The 20,723-nt window shown below is 42.6% G+C and overlaps 1 protein-coding gene across 1 annotated transcript in view; it reads left to right on the forward strand.

The window, feature by feature from the left end:
- Positions 1-20,723, forward strand: part of STK31 (serine/threonine kinase 31) — a 661,901-nt gene that overhangs the window by 291,912 nt on the left and 349,266 nt on the right. The window contains exon 9 of the mRNA XM_077491295.1: positions 9,517-9,632. Within this exon, the coding sequence (XP_077347421.1) occupies positions 9,517-9,632 (116 nt within the window). The remainder of the gene's footprint in view (positions 1-9,516; positions 9,633-20,723) is intronic.

Consider the following 20,723-nt stretch of genomic DNA (forward strand, 5'->3'; position numbering starts at 1 on the left):
TGTATCACCGCATGTTGGAAGGACACAGGGGCTCCTCAAATTTCTAAATGGCTAAATAAAGTAAGAAGAATTGGGATCATGGAAAAATTGATCCCTATGTCTTTGGAGGAAAGGGAATGTATATCCCAAATTTGGAAATGGAGGATTAGTCTAGTTAAATGATGTGAGAGATGTACCCATGAGGGTCGGTGGCAACGCATCTCACTTTTTTTTTTCCTCTCCTTGTCCCTATAAGCCCCTTATGAGGCCTGAGGCCTTGGAGTGGAGGGTTACTGTGGGGAATTGATATTGTAATATTGTTATCTGTCTATAAAAATGGCAGCAATACATCGTTTTATTTTCTAAAAGAATACGTTTTGTTCTGAAAGTGGACTTTATAAGTAGCTTTATGTACTCCTGCAAATAAATAAATAATAAAAAAAAAACTGTGATTAACCACCATTTTTTTGGTAAGCAGTTTTAACTTTCACTTGCCTCACCCAGGCCTGATTACTGCCAGACCTGTTGAATCAAGAAATCAATAGAAGCTGTCTGCAAAATGAAGCATGCTAACTGATCACTAAGCCACACATTATGCCACAATCTAAAAAAAATTCAAGAACAGATTAGAAACCTACATGTATCGGTCTAGGAAGGGTTTCAAAGCCATTTCTAAGGCTTTGGAACTCCAGTGAACCACTGGGAAAGCCATTATCCATAAATGGAGACTTAGAACAGTGGTGGACCTTCCTAGGAGTGGCCGGCCTACAAAAACTAGAGTTAGACTTACCGGTAACTCTGTTTCTAGGAGTCGTCCAGGACAGCACTAGAGAGATGTAGGCTCCACCTACGTAAAAAAAAACACACAAGATCTTTAAAGGGCGGCTCCTGTCCCTTCTTCCTCTGTCCAAAGTTATAACCACATATAGGGAGGTAAACCATGCTGTCCTGGACGACTTCTAGAAACAGTTACTGGCAAGTCTAACTCTAGTTTTCTCTAGTCGTCTGTCCAGTACAGCACTAGAGGATCAACTAGAACTTACCAGAATAGGCGGGGACTACCGATTGGAGGACTTTTCTCCCATACGCTTGGTCTTGCGCTGAGATAAGGTCCAATCTATAGTGCTTCATGAAATTCGAGTAGGTTGACCATGTTGCTGCTTGACAGATTTGTTCTGGTGTTGCACCAGCTCGCTCTGCCCAAGAAGCCGAAAGTACCTGTGTGGAGTGAGCCATGGGGGAAAAGGGGCTTTCCTTTTTCATAATTTTGTAGACTTCCACAATAGCTTGTTTGATCCATCTTGCGATTGTGTTTTTTTGAAGCTTGGGACCCCAATTTGTTTTCTGCATATAACATAAATGGAGCACGTTGGTGAATTTCTATTTCCTTTGGATTGTTGGGTGACCCACAGAATGACGGTAGAACAATTTCCTGCGTTCCATGGAATTTTGTCACTACTTTAGGTAAAAAACGTGGGTCTGTGTGTAGTACTAGCCTGTCTTCAAAAACGTGCAAAAAAGGCTCTTTAATGGAGAGCGCCTGAAGTTCGCTATTGCGTCTAGCTGTTGATATGGCCATTAAGACCGTTTTGAGTGTGACCCATTTTAAGGAAAGCTCTTCCTCCTGTGACCATTTTATCCAATCCTGCACTATTGTCGACAGGTCCCATTTTGGCAAAATTTTAAACAGAGCAGGTCTAATTCTGGCTAACCCCTTAAAGAACCTGCTAACTAGTGGGTCTATTGCCATGGTTTGCTCTAGAAAAACAGACAAGGCCGCAACTTGTACCTAATGGCCAGTCATTTATCCACGCCATCTTGTAAAAACTCTAAAACTGCCGGAATACCTACAGAAACCTTCTTGGTACCTAACCATGAACAAAAAGTTTTCTAAAATTTAACATAAATCGCTTGGGTTACCTTCTTTCTACTGGAAAGAATTGTGTTTACCACCCTATCTGAGAGCCCTTTAGACTTCAAGAGGCTTTCCTCAGACACAAAGCTGATAATTTCAGAGTCTGCTAACAAAACTGAGCCATGGGACAGCAGATCCTCCCTCTAGGGCAGCATGAGGGGAGGTTCCTCTGACAGGTGTAACAGTGTGGAAAACCACGGCCGCTTCGGCCAATATGGAACTACCAATATTGTAATCCGTTCTTGAAAAATTTTCTGTTTTAAGGACCATTCCGACTCGCACACTTGGTGTCGACTCAAAGTCCGCCATGTGGTTGTCCGCCATGTGGCAGATGGACTGCCGATACCGACCAGGTTTCTCTCGTCCCAATGCAAGATAATTGTTAGTCTTTTTAAGGATGGACATCTTGTTCCCCCTTGCTTGTTTAGATATGAGACTGCTACCACACTGTCCAAGAGGACCTGTACGTGGTGACCTTTCAGATCTCTGGCAAATGTTTTTAGCACTTCCCAGATCGCCAGTAACTCCCTCCAGTTGGCTGACCTTTGGGACTGTAATTTCTCTCGGCGTCCTTAGGCTATTTTTGACCCCAAATGGGCCCCCCAGCCCCATGCACTGGCATCCGTGGTTATACAGACGGATACTGGAAGAGACCACCATAGACCCTGTATTAGGTTCTCCTCTTTTCTCCACCACCACAGCGACCTGGTCTTTGAAGATTTTGTTTTGTAAAAAGGTTGCAGTCGCCTTCACCTTTTCTACTTTCTCCTCTGTGGGAAAAATCTTTTGCCACTGAGCTCACCAAGAAACCCAGGTACTTTAAGACTTGCGTCGGGATTAAGTGTGCCTTTTCTTTATCAACCACGCAGTCTTTTTAGAAAGGAAATGGCTGCCTGCAAATTTCCCTGTAATTGGAGCTTGGAGGGGGCAAAGAATAAAAGGTCGTCAGAATAAGGTATGACCGAGATCCCTTTCAGTCTTGGGGGAGCCAGTGCTTCCACCAGGATAGGCCAAATGGTAGTGCCCTGAACTGAAAATGTCGGATCTGCTTTCCCCACTGGATTGCTATCCTCAAATATTTTTGAGAATCCTCGTGGATGGGGAAGTGCAGATAGGCGTCCCTGAGATGGAGGGAGGCCATGAAACAATCTGGGGGAAGAATTGACTTTACTGTGAAGATTGTCTCCATCTGGAATTTTTTGTATTTTACCCAGTTGTTTAGTAACGTCAAATTCAAAATTAGACGAAATTTGCCTGACTGTTTCTTCAATACAAACACGTGAAAGTAGAAACCGTGGTTTACCTTCTTTTGTGGCACTGGAACAAGTACCCGCTGGTCTAACAAATCGTCAGTTTGCGAATGCAAGGCCGTTGGCTTCTGAGGATCTCTGGGAGGCTTGGTCACACACGTCCCCATAGGCAGAGTGCCCTTGAACTGTATTCTATAGCCCTCCCTGATTATCCTCAGTATAAAAGCATTTGGGGTAGTCTTTTCCCACTGTGGGAGGAACTGCCCCAGTCTCCCTCCCATGGGAACAACGTCACTGGGATTTAGTGTTTTTTTTTTTTTTATAGTAGAGGAAAACTAACGCCTTTGTTTTCCCCTTCCCCCACAGTTTTTTAGGAGCAGGGGTAGGGAACCTTTTTGGCTGAGAGCCATGAATGCCACATATTAAAATGTAATTCCTTGAGAGCCATACAATATGCTTAAAATTAAATACAAGTAAATGTGTGCATTTTATGTAAGAACAACACTTTTAACCAGTTGAGATCCGCGCTATAGCCAAATGACGGCTACAGCGCGGACCTCCTTTGCCGGGACTACGTCTATTGACGTCGTCCCGTGCACGAGCGGCCTGCGCGCCCCCTGAGGGGAGCGCGCGGCGCCCTCTGTGATCGGCGAGTCTGAGACTCGCCTGATCACGGATCCGAGCAAGGGGTCGATCCCGACCCTTTACCACGTGATCAGCTGTCAGCCAATGACAGCTGATCATGTGATACAACGGAGCCGGTAATCGGCTATTATTCCTCCTCGCGCTGATAGCGCGAGCAGAAAAAAAAAGAGCTTATCACCGGCGGCCGTGATCGGGACATCAGTCCCGATCACGGCCAGCCCTGCCAGTGCCACCTAATCAATAAATAAGTGCCCCCCGTCAGTGCCACCCAGCAGTGCCCATAGTGCCACCCAGCAGTGCCCACAGTGCCACCCATCAGTGCCCGCAATCTGCCTCAACGGGGCTGCACCCCACATATCCGTGCCCATCAGTGTCATCTACCAGTGCCCAGCAGTGCCACCTATCAGTGCCCATCAGTCCCATCTATCAGTGGTACCTATCAGTGCCCCTTAGTGCCACCCATCCGTGCCACCCATCCGTGCCGCCTTATCTGTGCCCATCAGTACTACCTTATCTGTGCCTATTGGTGCCACCTTAACTATGCCCATCAGTGCCCACCAGTGCAGCCTATCAGTGCCACCTCATCAGCGCACTTCAATGAAGGAGAAAAATGACCTGTTTGCAAAATTTTATAACAAACTATTAAACATGATTTATTTTTATTTTTTATTTTGCATATTTTTTTGTTTGTTTAGCAAAAAATAAAACTCGCAGCTGTAATTAAATACCACCAAAAGAAAGCTTAATTTGGGTATAGTGTTGTATGGCCGCACAATTGTCATTCAAAGTGCATCAGCGCTGAAAGCTGAAAATTGGTCTGGGCAGGAGGGGGGTTTAAGTGCCCAGTAAGCAAGTGGTTAAAGTACAATAAGTCTCTGAATTAAACAATCAGGTGTTCTATATTAAAGCGAAGGTTCACACAAAAATTGAACCTCCACTTTTCAGAACCCCCCCCCCCCCCTTCAATGTCACATTTGGCACGTTTCCGGGGGGAGGGGGGTGCAGGTACCTGTCTAAGACAGGTATTTGCACCCACTTCCAGGCATTGATATGCCTCTTACCTTCCCTCTGCGCTGTCTGCTGGGACACCCACAGGTCCCAGAGACAGCACAGTTAGTTTGAACTGCATGACTCGCGCATGCACAGTAGGGACCTGGGAAGCGAAGCCGCATGGCTTCGTTTCCTGATTCCTATAGCAAAGATGGTGGCGGCAACAGCCAAGGGACGGTTTGGTCTCGGATGCAGTATTTGTAGCTGCTGACTTTAAAAAAAATATTTTTTTTGCATGTCTCCCGCTTTAAAGGATAAATCACAGAACAAAGAAATACGGCAAAGTTGTCGAACATGACATGACCTCTGATTTTCTTTATTAATAACATTATGCTGTTGCTAACCAATGGTGAATAAAGTACTTGCCATTAATGCGACTTCTGGCGCTGCATGGTTTTGCTGATGACTTTGTAGTCTGGTTGATACGTGGTGAGGTTAAGCTTCATGCAGGCATTGAGACTTCAATCCGTAAAACCTGATCGTAATTTCAATTAATTATAACTGTAATGTCATCATCTCCCCCACTGTAATATCCACATCGTCATCTCCCCGACTGTAATATCCATGTCGTCATCTCCCCCCCACGTCGTCATCTCCCCCACTGTAATATCCACGTCGTCATCCCCCCCCCACCGTAATATCCACGTAATCTCCCCCACCGTAATATCCACGTCGTCATCTCCCCCACCGTAATATCCACGTCGTCATCTCCCCCACCGTAATATCCACGTCGTCATCTCCCCCACCGTAATATCCACGTCGTCATCTCCCCCACCGTAATATCCACGTCGTCATCTCCCCCACCGTAATATCCACGTCGTCATCTCCCCCACCGTAATATCCACGTCGTCCTCTCCCCCACTGTAATATCAGTAATATATTACAGTGTAATAAGATCCACGAGCAGTTGAGGCAGGTGATGGCGCCAGCACGCCGCTCACCTAGGCCACCGCCAGGTGTACCAAGATGGCCGCTGCTCCGGAGGTAGGCTTAAGCCGCGGCCTTTCCTATGGGCTCAATGCTCGGATCGGCACACCACGCGATCTGCGGATTGAGAGGCGAGGGCTAGATGCAGCCTTCAACAGAGCCACATCTGGCTCGAGAGCCATAGGTTCCCGACCCTGCTTTAGAGGTCTGTCCTTGTGACTGCCCTTGCCTTTGAGGATGAAAAAATTGCTTCCCTGGTGTTTTTTTTAGTCTTGGTAGGGAAGGCCGCCTTCTTGTCTGCAGTGCGATCCAGGACTTTTTCTAGATTCTGTCCAAACTAGAGGTCTCATTCAAATGGGATGCCACATAGCCTAACTTTTGACGCCGTGTCCCCCGCCCAGAATTTCAACCATAACGCTCTGTGAGATGAGTTTATAAGGGCAGCGGTCTTTGCTGATAGTTTGGCTGGCTAGGCAGAAGCATCTGCTATATAGCCCGCTGCTTTGTGCAGGATAGGAAGGGAATCCAAAATTTATTTCCTGGAGGTTCCTCTTTCCAAATGCCCTTGCAATTGTTCCAGCCAGACCTCCAGATTATGAGCCACTATTGTAGTCATTGCAGGTTTTAGGTTTGCCATGGCTACCTCCCATGACCTTTTCAGCAGTAATTTTACTATCCCCAAGACTTTTAAGCAAATATTCTGTGGACTGATGAGTCAAAAATGTAACTTTCTTTTTCATACGTCATGGGACAGTCAGGCTAATATTCTTTACTTACTGCGTTATATACTCCAAAGGTCTTCAGACAGGAAGTGATTCCCTATATAACCCCTCGTACACAAGAAGCACTTCAGTTATTTTACTAGTGTCTGCAAGGTGAATGGCACAGTTTGTTTGAGCTCTCTGAGCTCCAGGTCTCTACTCCCACAAATTGTTCTTAAATGAATCAAGGGATTGACGATCAGATCCATTTGACACAGGCTTTATATGCTTAGATAAATGGTACCCGAGCTTTGCAAAAAAGACTCAAGATCCTGCGAGGTTTGGCTGTAATGCGGCCTTCGGGTGCTGTACCTTGCGAAGTGGAATCCTGGACAGCACAGCGCTAAGGCAGGGTGCTGTACAGGTCCAATGGAGTGGACCCTAAACATGAAAATGGACAGGAACCTGCCACGAAGGGTGACGATTGGGCTCTTGGTTTCTAAACTGCCCTACGCCTGAACAGGAAAGTGAAACCCCTTTAGTTATTATTGTGGGGTGTCCCAGTGATTGTAATAATGAGTCAATCTAGCTAGAGGCTGGACTCCTTTGTGCGGTGACCAGACGGGGGACTTTTATTCTAGCTGTGGGAGTTTGCAAAGTGTAACTTTTTTACTTGTGTCTGGCTGTTTTTTACCAGTATGACGGGGCACGACAGTGCGCCATTTCGCCTTGGTTCACCAGGGCACACATGTTTGCATGAGTGATGCTATGCTCAGTAGTTTTTTGGCGGCCATGGCGCACGTGGCTTCGCCACACGTGCACTGTAACCTTTTATCTGGTTGCACGAGGATTTGCACGTCTGTTCGCTAGGGCCACATCTGTTCGCTAGGACCACGCAAGTGCGTGCGCACAGAACGTTGTGGCACACACCCAGCTTATTTAAGCTGTGTAGGCCAAGCATGCGGTGCTTCCAAATGGCAGCTGTGGGACACGTAGCAGTCTAGCAACAGACACTTGCGGTTAATTTTTTCCTTACCCTGGTCACGTGAGTCACCAAGTGTCACTTGGCAGGCTAAAGGTGCTTAGGATTGTTACATAGGGGCTTGGTGAGCCCTATTAAAGGGTCTCCCTTTTGAGGTGTGTTTAATACTACACCCAAGTACTTGTGGCTGGTAAATGTCTTCAAAAAAGAGGAGCGTGACTAACACTAGGGAAGGGCACACCAATGTCGTCAGTTCCTGATGAATCTAGTCGTACCCCTGTTGTGTTGTATATTATGAAAGACCAGAGGCTTCCTGGCAATCTGAGCCGCTGCGCCTATCCGGTATTGTTGCTACAAATCTATATCTGGGATAAGCATCAACAACTGTACCAGGGAGGTTGTGAGGGGTTTTCTCCATGGTCATGAGTCCTCTCCCCACTTTATGCTGTAGAATGGTGGTCATTTCCATTATCCATGTGACTACAGGCACAAAAATTTGACATTTTTTTTGTATTCAGTTTTTTGCTGTTTTTGCCCATATATATTGGATGTACAGTACTTCCAATTTATACAACTCTACCCCATTTGTTCATTGAGCCCTTATTCTTCATTCTTCATTAGGTTTATATCCTTTGAAATGTTTTCGACTTGTGGAGGCATTCTGGTGCTTTTGCATTACATACATGTGTTCTCTGCCATATGTAGTAAATTGCCTTATGTTTTACATTTTCCTATATACATTTTTCTATGTGCATTTATGTGTTTGACATTTTTCACAATTTATATTTTTAAACAGTTCAATCTGTTGCTCTTGAGAACCCCCAGACGAAGAGCCTTGAGGCCTTGAGTATCCATGATTTTTTGAGATCTAGAGCTTTTCCTTGTGTAAAGATAGTCCTATTATACTCGGAAAATGTGTAATTTACTGTTATAAGTATTTGTGTCTTAAGATTGCATTTAATACATTTTATATCCATAAACCTCCTTTCTGTATTTGCGTGGGGTAAAACAACATGCTTTTTCCTAATTTGTTCCTAGGCTTCATTTTTCAAACAAATTCATTGTTGTGATTCTGACATTTTAGGGTATTTCAAGTCCTACAGAGAAGCAGAAAGCTGAACACCCTCCCCCCTTATTCCTCTTGCTGCCACTTGTCTCCGGCAAGTGCTTGTAGCTGAGATAGGAAGTGGTTGTCAAGCAACTGTCTCAACGTTAATTACATTGTTGGACGGTCATGGGGGGAGGCAGGGTACCCTGCCTGGCCTTATAGCTAGACTAATATCTTAGAGTTGGGCTTTAAGAGACTCAGGAAGACTCTAACCTTTAGGTGTTTGTTCTGCCATCTACAGGAGCATTTGAAAGTAATAAACTGCAGACTTGTTCACTGTAATGTGTTACAATAGCAGCTTGCCTTCATTTTTTGGTTGGTGTCCTAGAAGAATGGACGTCTTTTTTTTTAGGACTGGTAAGAAAAGACAGCATTGTTATTTATGCAACCGTTCTGCTAGGTACAAGTGCCCCTAAAGCGATATTAAAGCCAAAACCATAAATATAATATAATGCAACTTTCCAATCATTAGATGCCATGGCTGCCTTTTTTTTTTAGGCTTTTTTCTCTCTATTTACACACACAGATCTGGCCAGTAACTCTTCCTGTATTAGGATGTTTACCTTTTTGACAGCAGAATTTTCAGTCTGCGGGAGAGTAGTGACGTCCAAGCAAATTTTAAATATACACACAAATTGAAATCAAACTTCCAACTTACACCTTGGCAGTTAAAGCAACAGACAACTGAAGGACAGCTTGTTCTTGTGAAACAGACTTGCTACTGGATCACCAAGTGAAAATAAATGCCTAAAAAGAACACAAATGCAGCTATAATATCTAAGACTTTGCGAAGATTTCAAAATATAATTAGTTCATGTATTTGCTTTTGTTTTTTTACTGCTTTGACTAATGTGTCCCTCAATGAACTGTTTAGGAAAAAACATTTTGTGTGTATTTATAAATATTGTAGCAGTCTCTCTATTATTTTTACCTGCCATTCCAATTTTTTTCCGGTTAAGAAAGCAAGAGATCTAGCTGAGAAAACAATTCATGGGCTTGAACTTACCTTGAAGACTGCAGCAGGAAGCAGGCTAAAGGTTTTAACAACCAAGATTAATGGACTGAGAACTCTTAGGTATGGCTTTTCTGGTTGTAATGCATACTTGAAAATGTATAGGGATCATTTTATAATATATGCTTCCTCTGATTTATGCACACAGGTAGGCTGGAAACAGAACGTAACTGTATGTGAGCACCATAAACTGAAAACACTCTTTAATTTTTTATATTCAAAGCCAACTTTCCAATCCATTCATGTCTCCATGCTTTATTTTGCTACTGAATCACTTTGAAAAACACTTCCCTAGCATTTCTAGCTGCGGCCATCCTGAGGGCACGTGATTCATTTGGCATTTACTTCCTGGAATCCATTTGCTCTTAGCGCATGAAGAAGGGGATTTCCTAGCTGAGAAAGCCACTCCTCCAGATGAAAGAAAAAAAAAATACCCACAAAGACTCCTGGGATGTATGACATTCATCATTTTGGCCCAAGCCAGAAATCAAAAAAGCAGCATAAAAAATGTTTAAAAAATGAATATATATATTTTTTATAATTACAAGTAAAAATAATAGATCTCCCAATCGATTTACTAATGCTAGCAGTGTAAGGATTGAAAATGTTGATTAACCTCCCTGGCGGTACGATTATTTCGGATTTTAGGTGCTAAAAGCGGTACCATTATTTTGCATGAAAATTTGGCCTTTTATATTGTAGTCCTGCAATTCTTAGGAATAACTCTCTTAAATCTGTTCAAACCAGAGTCTAGCAGACATCCCGGGTATAATAAAGTTTGAAAAATTAAATCATAAATGATAATATAATAATTATAAATAATTGTACGAAATAATAATATAACAATAATAAAAATTATTCAATAATGTAATCAAATCAAAAACACTGAAATTTGCTCAGTTGCAGAATTGTCACTGTCATTACTTTTCAGTATTTTTTGACAGATCTCCCCACAAATCGCTATTGCTCAATTCTGCGAGTGATTCCAATTTATTATCGCTGTTTTCTAGCTGGTCTAAAACCATTTTTGATGTAAAGGGACAGTTTTGGTTGCTATGGACAATCTCCAGTTTCCAGGCATAAAGAACAGTTTTTATTACATAAAACTGCATGCAGGACACTGGGCAGACCACTAGGGACAACAGGGATGTGAAATATTTACATACAGCAATGTAATCTGTAAGATTACATTATACTGTATGTTTACTGTTTGTTTCACTTTTTGATTTTGGCGCCGATCTCCGTCCCCGTGCGTCGCAACGCTCCCAGGGCACGGAGATCGGCGATGTGATGCATCGAGCGAGACACGGCTCGCTTGTACAGCGGGGAGACAACACTGGATCCGAGGGAGAAGGTAAGTAAACCTCCTCCTGGATCCAGCGATGCGGTCCCGTGTCTGGCTCGGGGATACCGCTTTTGGTATGAAAATTCCACCCCAAGCCAGACTCAGGAATACCGCCAGGGGGGTTAAGAGCCTTTAATTCCACTTTAGCTGGCCATATACAGTATTTACTTTAACAGAAGGAATGTGTATTGTAAATATAGCATCGTGCACATGTTAATGTATACAGGGCTACGATACTCAAAAAATACATGGATAAACAGTCATTTATAGATGCATACAAATAGAAAAGAACAGCACAAAAAATAAAGGGTCTGTTCTAAATCAGGTAAAAATCATCTCTACTGTTACTACTACTTTTGCCGCGTACATACGATCGGACTTTCCGGCGGACCGTAATCCATCGGACAATTCGATCGTGTGTGGGCTCCATCGGACTTTTTTTTCCCCAAAAGTCTGACAAACCTAGAAATCAAACATGTTTCAAATCTGTCCGACGGACTCTGCTTTCTAGCGCGCAAACCGTTCGTCTGTGTACTAGTCCGGCGGACCAAAAATAATGCATGCTCTGTAGCAAGTACAAGATTGTACCGCTCGGTCTGGTAAAACTAGCGTTCATGTTGAAGCTAGCCCATTCTTCAAGCTGGTAATTCTGTGATCTTTTAATATAGCACATTCTTTTTTTCTTTTTAATGCTAGAAGTATGAAGTTGTTTTGCTGCTTATATTCACACAGAGTTCTCACAAACTTCTTTCTTCATTATTTATCCTCATCTCAGGACTAATATTCTAGTTTTTAAAAGCCACATCTCCATAAATGTGTACATTTCCTTTTTAGACTCATCTTTTATAATTTTAGATTTCAACAATATATGTTTTCCAATTTTTCAAAAAAATATAAAAAATTCTAGTGATTTCCATTTGTCTTTCTTTCTTTTTTTTTTTTTTGGCGTTTCAAGTTAGCACAATAACATTATCTTGTATTTTTTATGAACTTTAATGAGGTTGGGGTCCCTTGTTAATTTGTCATAGGGGGTTATTTACAAAAGTTAACAAAACTTGCAGTGCAATTTCAAGTGCACTTTGCACTTGTAGTGCAAAATGAATTTGCCCCATAGTCTTTTGACATGTACCTGCCTACTCACAAACTGTCCTTTTTTAATAAAAACACACAGTTCGTTATTTTTTGAAAATAAGATGGCCATTTATTCTGGTTAACAAAATAAAGAGGAAGGCAACACTGGAGACACTTGGAATTAGTGAAGCCTTTTGTCCCCCAAGGCACACATCAAGTCGGTGGAAAACAAATTTGGGATCTTGCGGAGTACATATAATAGGGAGCACAATCTGATCCTGAGATCAGTAACAGCAGCAACTAACATTTATGTCCCCAGCCTGTGGTACTACAACAGCCTGTGTCTTCTTTCAGACGAGACTGAAGCCAGGCAATCACTTTTAACTCTTCTGTGCAGCTTTCCCTCCACGCTGCCCTGCAGCTTTCCCTCCACGCTGCCCTGCAGCTTTCCCTCCACGCTGCCCTGCAGCTTTCCCTCCACGCTGCCCTGCAGCTTTCCCTCACATAGCAGGTGTTGGCCCTTCTCCAGCTCAATCAACCTGGTTGGCAAATATATACCATAGGCCTCTTCAGCATATGGGGGGGGGGGGGGGGGGGGCTAGTGTGGAACTAGCTGGATTCCTCCTCAGTTCTTGTCCTCTTCCTGAGCCTCCTGGAGGGAAGGTGGATGGGAGGCACCTGGCATTCTGTGAGGCTCCGAATGGGTCCAGCCACCTCCTGCCTTCCACTGGTCCTGCCGCCTCCTCTCTACCCCTTGGCATGGCCTCCTCCTCTCTACCACTTGGCATGACTTCCACCTAGCTGAGCTCATCCTGTGTAGAAAAAAAGGGACATGGTTGTATTTTTTGCTTCATCAATCACACACAATTTTCAGCTTATGACTTGTAAATTGAATTGTAAATAAATAGAAAAGGTTATCATTTTTCAAGTTGTTCAATATTTTAACAACATTTTTGGCCACTACAGTCTAGTGATAGTTATTCATAATAATTTTTGGGATTAAATCATTGATTTGTAAGCAATTCAAACATTTTAGTTTACATCATTAATATTAGGACAATCAATATTTCCCCAAAAATATATACCTGGCACCAGCTGGGCTCATACTACTTCAAGGATGGAAGGGCTCGATTCTTCCTGGGACGCCTCAGCTGGGGTGGAGGGAAGGGATTTAGGGAAGGGTGGTGGGAAGGGTCAAAAGCGATTGCCTCGCTTCCATCTGGTCATTGAGAAAACTTCCACAGCTTGGGGACATAAACCTTATCTGCTGCTGCTCCTGATTTGAGGGGACTCTGTATCTTGTTGTGCTCCCAACTATACATATTACGCAAGATCCCAATTTTAGCGTCCACAAGCGTAATGTCTGCCTGGGGGAGTCTAGTCTTGACAAACTCCAGAAGTGTCCCCAGTGTTGCCTTCCTTGCTTGTTGAAATACAAGGGGTGCTTGACCTCCCACAGGTTTCTGTTGGCATCATATAGGTCAATAAAATGATTCATAAATTCCTCCTCCTTAACCACTTCCCTACCCACCCATAGTCATATGACGCCCGCAGATGGGATCTCCCATCCTGGGTGGGCGTCATATGACGTCCTCCCATTCCCCGCTGAATAAGCGGCGCGCACCAGCGGTTTCGCTCGGGACCCGGTGCGGGTGCCCAGCGGCCACAATGTTCACCGGGCACCCCCGATTGCCCGGGAACACAGTAGGACCGTGGATTTGTTTATGTAAACACACAGATCTACGTGCTGTCAGTGGAGAGAACGATGGTGTGTTCTCAGTACAGAGATACACCGACTGGTCTCCTCCCCTTCTGAGTCCCCTCCCCCCACAGTTAGAATCACTCCCATAGGGAACATATTAACCCCTGCAGCGCCCCCTGGTGTTAACCCCTTCCCTGCCAGTCACATTTACACAGTAATTAGTTCAATTTTATAACACCGATCGCTATGTGAATGGTCCCAAAAATGTGTCCCATATGTCCATCACAATGTCGCAGTCACGAAAAAAATCGCAGATCGCCGTCATTACTAGTAAAAAAAAAATAAAGAAATATAAATAATAAATATATCCCCTGTTTTGTAGACGCTATAACTTTTGCGCAAACCAATCTATATACGCTTATTGAGATTTTGTAGAATAGATGTAATATGTAGAAGAATACGTATTGGCCTAAACTGTGAGAAATTTTTTATTTTATTTTTTTAATTGGATATTCTAGCAAAAAGTAAAAAACTTTTTTTTTTTTTTTTTTAAATTGACGCTCTTCTTTTGTTTATAGCGTAAAAAATAAAAACCGCAGAGGTGATCAAATACCACCAAAAGAAAGCTCTAAATTACGTCAATATTGTTTGGTTGCACCAGCGCACAACCACGCATTTGTCAGTTAAAGCGACGCAGTGCCGAATTGCAAAAAGTGCTATGTTAAGGAAGGGGTTAAAATCGTCCGGGGCTGAACTGGTTAAAGGGATTCATTTTTTTCTGAAAGGCAATACACAAGACAAAAACACTAATGTCAGTCCAAACTCATAGTATTATCTTTATCCCAATATAGGACACACGCACGCTCACACACTCGCGTACACAGGTAAGAAACAAAAACACCTATGTCAGTCCAAACTCTCAGTATCTTATCTCAATATAGGTCTAAATTTTGAAGCAGTATAGACCATTGTGATGGACCAAGTTTAAATCTTACCTTCGTTTAGGACACTTGCTACTTCCGTTCGGAGAAACGTACATCAGTGTACTAGCTTTATATACACTACGCATGTGTCAAGCTCCGCCTGCGTCGCCCGCCCCTGACGTTCGTTGTGACTAATTTTCCCTGCCCCTTCTCTCTGCGTTGTGAAGTGGGAGTATATACATAAAGATGGCAGAGACATTATCAGGAACTAGCATGGAGGAAAGCCCGGAACCCCAAACATCCAGATCCAGGAGGAGATTTAAGGCCACCAACATGGCCTTTGAAGAAATGGTGGACATCTTGCGGAGGGAGGACTATGATGGCAAAAATGTTCCTTACCCCCGACCCAATTTGAGGAAGGACAAAATAATGTCCTCAGTTGTGACCACTCTGGAGCAGCAATTTGGGGTATGACGGGCTAGAGGCCAATTAAAGCGCTGGTTTGACCTTAGAATGAGGAAGCCGGATCAGTTTCTAAATCAAGAAGGTGCTTATAAAAAGTAAGTACTTATCGTGTGTTCTTATTCTGATACTTAACTTGCTGATCCATGTGCTTTTCGGTTAATACTGTTCCGTTTATATGATCGTTGTTAAATATCATTTGTTTGCCAATACATACAATGTATTTAGCTGGTACAGGGTTATACCCGCATTTTGGTCTGGATAATTTCTCTTATTAAAAGAAGTTTAGAATATTGTGTAGATTTGAAACTAGAATGTTTTAAAACTTGATTCATTATAATGTTAGGAGAGGACACGGCAGCTGTTTCAACATCTGGACTCAACAGCACTAGTGTAGTGTGGGACACCGTAGAACATTTTTTAGGCTAACCTGCACAGGGGCTCCAGGGGATACTTGAGGTGTCTTCATCTGTGAAACTTGGGCAAAAAAGGTAAGTATTGCAGTTTGGTTAAAAGGGAATTTGAATCATGTCTTCAACTTGGATCTTTTCACAGACAATTGTACACCACTTCAAAGCCATGTTTCTTATTCCTATTTCTGGACACATCAGTGTGCTAAGTATAGCTTTGGTTTCCTTCTCATAGGGGAGAAAAGGCTCCGACAACAGTCAGAGGATCCCAGAACTCGCCAACCTCACCAGCCTGATTGGGTACTTAGCCCTAGCCCAACCAAAGATCTGGAGGAAGGAGAGGTGGAGGAAGTGTGTGAGATGTGCACCCCACCAGGTGAGTCAGACACCCCAGATTAAGGTAATCTATTTATGCTTGCATGTTTCTAAATACATCTTTTTTGTTAAATTTTAGGTGATGTTCTGGTTACGGAAGGGCAAGCGGCAAACTCATTTTCCAGCGACAGCGCCCAAAGATTAATTGGGCAGATCATGGCCTGGAATGGGCACAATGTTGAGATGCGCAATCAGACAGCATGAGAACTCGGCTGGACACCATGCAGCAGGAAATGAAGAACATGATCATTGTTTTGGGGAGAATTGAATCACTTTTTCTCAAAAAAAAAAAACATTGATCATGTTCTTCATTTCGTTGGTAAATGAAAACATTGTTCTTTTTAGATTTTTATGATTTTAACTGCCAAATTTTGAAGATGCACATGGTGTGTCAACATGTTCTGCCATCGGGGGATCTCAATGTATGAATATGAAATCATTACATTAAATACACATACCATTGAACAATAATAAAATTAATTTAAATTGGTAAACCAGTTGATATATACACATCATAGGAGGTTGTTGTTGTACATGCATAGATGAAACGCTGTGTGAACAATAACACACCAATTTGTAGCTCTTCCCTTTGACCTAGCGACGGCACCAAAGGTCTTCACCAAGGTGCTGTCCCCAATTCTGGTGTTGCTGAGACAATGAGGAATCACGATCGTGGGTTAACTAGACAACCTCCTGCGGACAGTTTCTACATCAGAATTAAGGGAGGATGTAGTGATCACCATACAGATTCTCCGGGAGTTTTGTTGGGTGCTGAATCTCCAGAAGTTGGTGTTGGTGCCGACTCAGTGCCTTGAGTACTTGGGGTTGATTCTGGACGACTCAGAGGTCCGGGAATTTGTTCTTTCCTCTTTATTGGAAAATGATCTTGACGGACGCCATCCTGACTGGCTGGGTGGCGGTGTTTGGGGCATCCTGTCGGCCCAGGGTTGCTGGACGCAGGAAGAATCCCACTTGCCGATTAATGTGCTGGAGCTTCAGGCGATCAGGCGGTGCCTCTCCACATGGTCGAAGAGGCTGCAAGGGCATCCGGTCTTGATCCGGTAGGACAACGCCACGGCGGTGGCGTATGTCAATCAAGGAGGGACAAGGAGCTCAGCTGCAGTTCTGGAGGTCTCACATCCTACAGTGGGCAGAGCGGCGCGTGCCGCCTCTGTCAACCGTATACATTCCAGACGTAGAAAACTGGCAGGTGGACTATATCGATCATCAGTTGTTGGACCAGGGGGAATGGTCACTGCATCCGTAAGTGTTTTGGCTCATTTGCCTAAGCTGGGGCATGCCGGATGGTGGATCTCCTAGCCTCTCGATTCAATCGGAAGATGCAGAGGTTTGTGGCCAGGTCAAAAGATTGAAAGTGTAGGAAAGTAGATTGTGGCGCTAAACCCAAGACCTTTATACTCTGTATTTTATGTATTATAAATACCCAATCCTCAACGAAGGAGTTAGTATATATAACTTATATAATACTCTATTTCTAATACATGCTCATATTTAAGTGTATTAGTGCCAAAGATCCCCATAAGAGGATGCCAAAAAACTATAATGAATTATTAATTACAAACTGAATAAATGATAATTCATATAATAAGCATGTGCTAACACAAATGTGCTGACAAGTTTGCAGACAAAATTAAATTAAAAGTGACCATCGAACATTATAAAGTTCATTCAAAAAACATTGTACATGATAAAATTCATTCAAAAACACATTAAAAAAACATTAAGAACATGTCCCATATAACGGTGAAATAAAGTGACTAGTGCAAAGGTGCTTGTGTCTTCAGTAAAGAGAAACAATCTTCCCCGGTGCGCCACTCAGTGCTATGATAATGTGAATGCTCTCAACAGAACTCATACCCCAACTGGGGTAGATGGGCTTTCACAGTATGAGCCACTGTGCTGCTATCTGGCATTTGCTGATGATGCGCTGGGGGGATGTTCACTCTTCCGATCGTATTAGACCTCTGTTGGTGTATATATTAAAGGAAGAAACATATCCATAGTGTAGTATGTATGTACAATCCACTTTATTTAAAACAAAAAACCTACTCACATATAGGAAATGAAAACTCGCTTTTACCAAAGTCCGCCGACCGACAACGAAATGAAAAATAAAAAATACTATATTTTTTAACCTCAAAGAAAATTTGTTAAAAATATTTTTAAAATTAGATTGAAATATTTTCAAAACAAGCGGATCTTATTCAAGGGAAAAGCCCCCAATAATTGTTATACAAAACCAGGGTTCTCTTATTATTGGGCCTTGAGGGGAATATTATATGTGTGTTCATGCTATATGTGAACACCCATACCCCTAACTAATTGATGTGTGACTTAATTATGTGAATTAGTTTATTTTATTTTACTGTATTTTACCGACCATTGGAGAGGGACGAAGGGGGGGTGGGGAGAGAGGAAAGAATATTTTCATCAGGGGGGAGTTGATACTACATGGTACAAAGGAAGAGATTCAGTTAGAAATTAGTAATCACATTCAGATCTGTAGATGTTACTAATTGGCTGCATAACCTTCGACCCATACTTTATGACTAGTGTTATTCCTAACCCTAGTCTGTACGGTTGTTGGAGCGCATGACATCCAACCCGGATTTTTTCCCAATCCCATGGGTTTATTCAACAATATGTAATAATATTAACTAATGCATAACATCCGACCCGGGTTTTTTTATTTATTGTATTTTTAAATGATTTCTAAACGAAATGTAAAGATATTAAAGGGATGCGTAACATCCAACCCGGGTGCTCAGAAGTTAGTCAAAAAACAATTGAGGTCCAAGTCAATGTTCATTCCCACTGGTTGGAGGGTGTCTAGGTTAAAAATCCATTTTGTCTTGTTTCTAGATATTTTGATTCTTTTGTCCTCCCCTCTCCAGTGGCCCCTTATTTTGTCTATTCCATAGAAAACCATCTGCCCTGGGTCTCGATTATGAAAGTCTCTAAAGTGTTTAGAGACACTGTTTTTGGAACCCCTTTTTGATGTTGGTAATATGTTCCCTTATTCGAACTCGTAGCTCCCTCGTGGTTCTACCCACATATTGTTTGTGGCAGGGGCATTCGATGACATAAGGGACGTGGGTGCTGTTGCAGGTGATCAACTCATTTATTTTATATTCCTTTCCATTGGAGGTTGAATTGAAAGTGGTTTTCTTTTTGTTGGTCTTTTTACTGATTCTGCATGGAAGGCATTTACCACATTTAAAAAATCCTTTCAGATTTTCAAAGATTCTTATTTGTTTTAGTGGGTCAATGGTATTTTTTACAAATTTTTTCTGTAACGTGGGTGCTCTTCTATAAATGAACAAGGTTTTATTTTGGTAGTATAGTGTGAAGCACACTGTCTGCTTGCAGGATAGGCCAATGCTTTTTTATAATGTATTCTACATCCTTATATTGCCTGTTATATACCATAAGGAAGGCAATTTGCAGGTTTTTCTGTTTTGATTCCCTTCTAGTTGTGCCTTCTATCAGTTGGTTCCTTTCCATGCATTTTAATTTATTCTTCAATTTCCGAAGTTCGTTTTCTTTGTACCCCTTCATCTTAAATCTTTCTATAATTGTTTCGGCCTGTTGATCAAAATCTACACTGTTACTGCAATTCCTGTATAATCTAATAAGTTGACCCTTGGGTATATTCCCTATCCACCGTGGATGGTGGCAGCTGTTAGTGGGAATATACCCATTGCGGTCTGTAGCTTTGAAAAAAAGTATGTGTGCCCAGGTTTCCCTCTTGCTTATAGATCTGTAAATCCAAATGGTCCACACTCTGGCTATTGCAATTTCCTGTAAATTTTATATGGTAGATGTTATTGATTTCATCAAAGAAATCCTGCAGTTGTTAGTGTGCCCCCCCATACGATTATAATATCGTCTATATACTTAATAATTTGAGGTTCTCCCTATACACCCCATATATCTGTTTATCTTCCCACCTATTCAGGAACAAGTGTGCTACACTTGGGGCGTACTTAGCTCCCATCGCAACGCCTTTTGATTGTGTGTAAAAGGTTCCTTGATACCAAAAGTAGTTATGGCTCATTGCCAGCCTTAAGCCCTCCGTGATGTATTTGATTTGTTCTTGTTTCAAATCCGATTGCTTCTGTAGTGCCCATTCCACGCTACTAAGACCGTCTTCTTGTTTGATGTTTGTATACAACGATTCTACATCTATTGTGACCAGTATATCACTTTCATTAATTCTCAAATCCTTAAATTCTCCAATGAGTTGTTTACTATCCCTTAGGTACGACTTCCCTTCCACTTCCAACAGTTGCAAAAAAACGTCTATGTAGGCCCCCAATCTAGAAAAAAGGGAGTCAATCCCACTAATAATCGGTCTTCCTGGTGGGTGGGTTTGAATTCTATGGATCTTGGGAACGTAATACATAACCGGAGTCTTTGCTGCATTCCGTGTTAAGTATCTTGCCTCTTTCTTATTCGGAATACCCATGTCCTTTCCTTTTTTCACGTATTTCCTAAGTTTGTTTTCACATTCCACTTTAGGGTGTTTCTTAAATGTTTTATATGTATTAGGTATACTTAGAAGATTCTCCATTTCTTTTTCATAGTCCTGTTTTTTCAATATAACCATATAACCCTGTCAGGAGGTTTTTCAGGTCAAAAGATCCCTGGGCGAACGCCTCAGACACGTGGTGGCCCCGTGGGGAAATTATCGGCTGGTTTTTATGCCTTTCCCCCGCTCAGGCTCCTCCGTCGTCTGTTACACAGAGTCGAGGCCCAAGGGGATTCTGGTGATTCTGATTGCCCCAGATTGGCCTTGACGTCCTTGGTACACCGACATAGTACGAATGGTGGCGGATGTACCTT

The sequence above is a fragment of the Lithobates pipiens genome, unplaced genomic scaffold (assembly GCF_037356315.1).
Source record: "Lithobates pipiens isolate NorthernLeopardFrog02 unplaced genomic scaffold, aLitPip1_a1.2 Scaffold_19, whole genome shotgun sequence".
Lineage (NCBI taxonomy): Eukaryota > Metazoa > Chordata > Amphibia > Anura > Ranidae > Lithobates > Lithobates pipiens.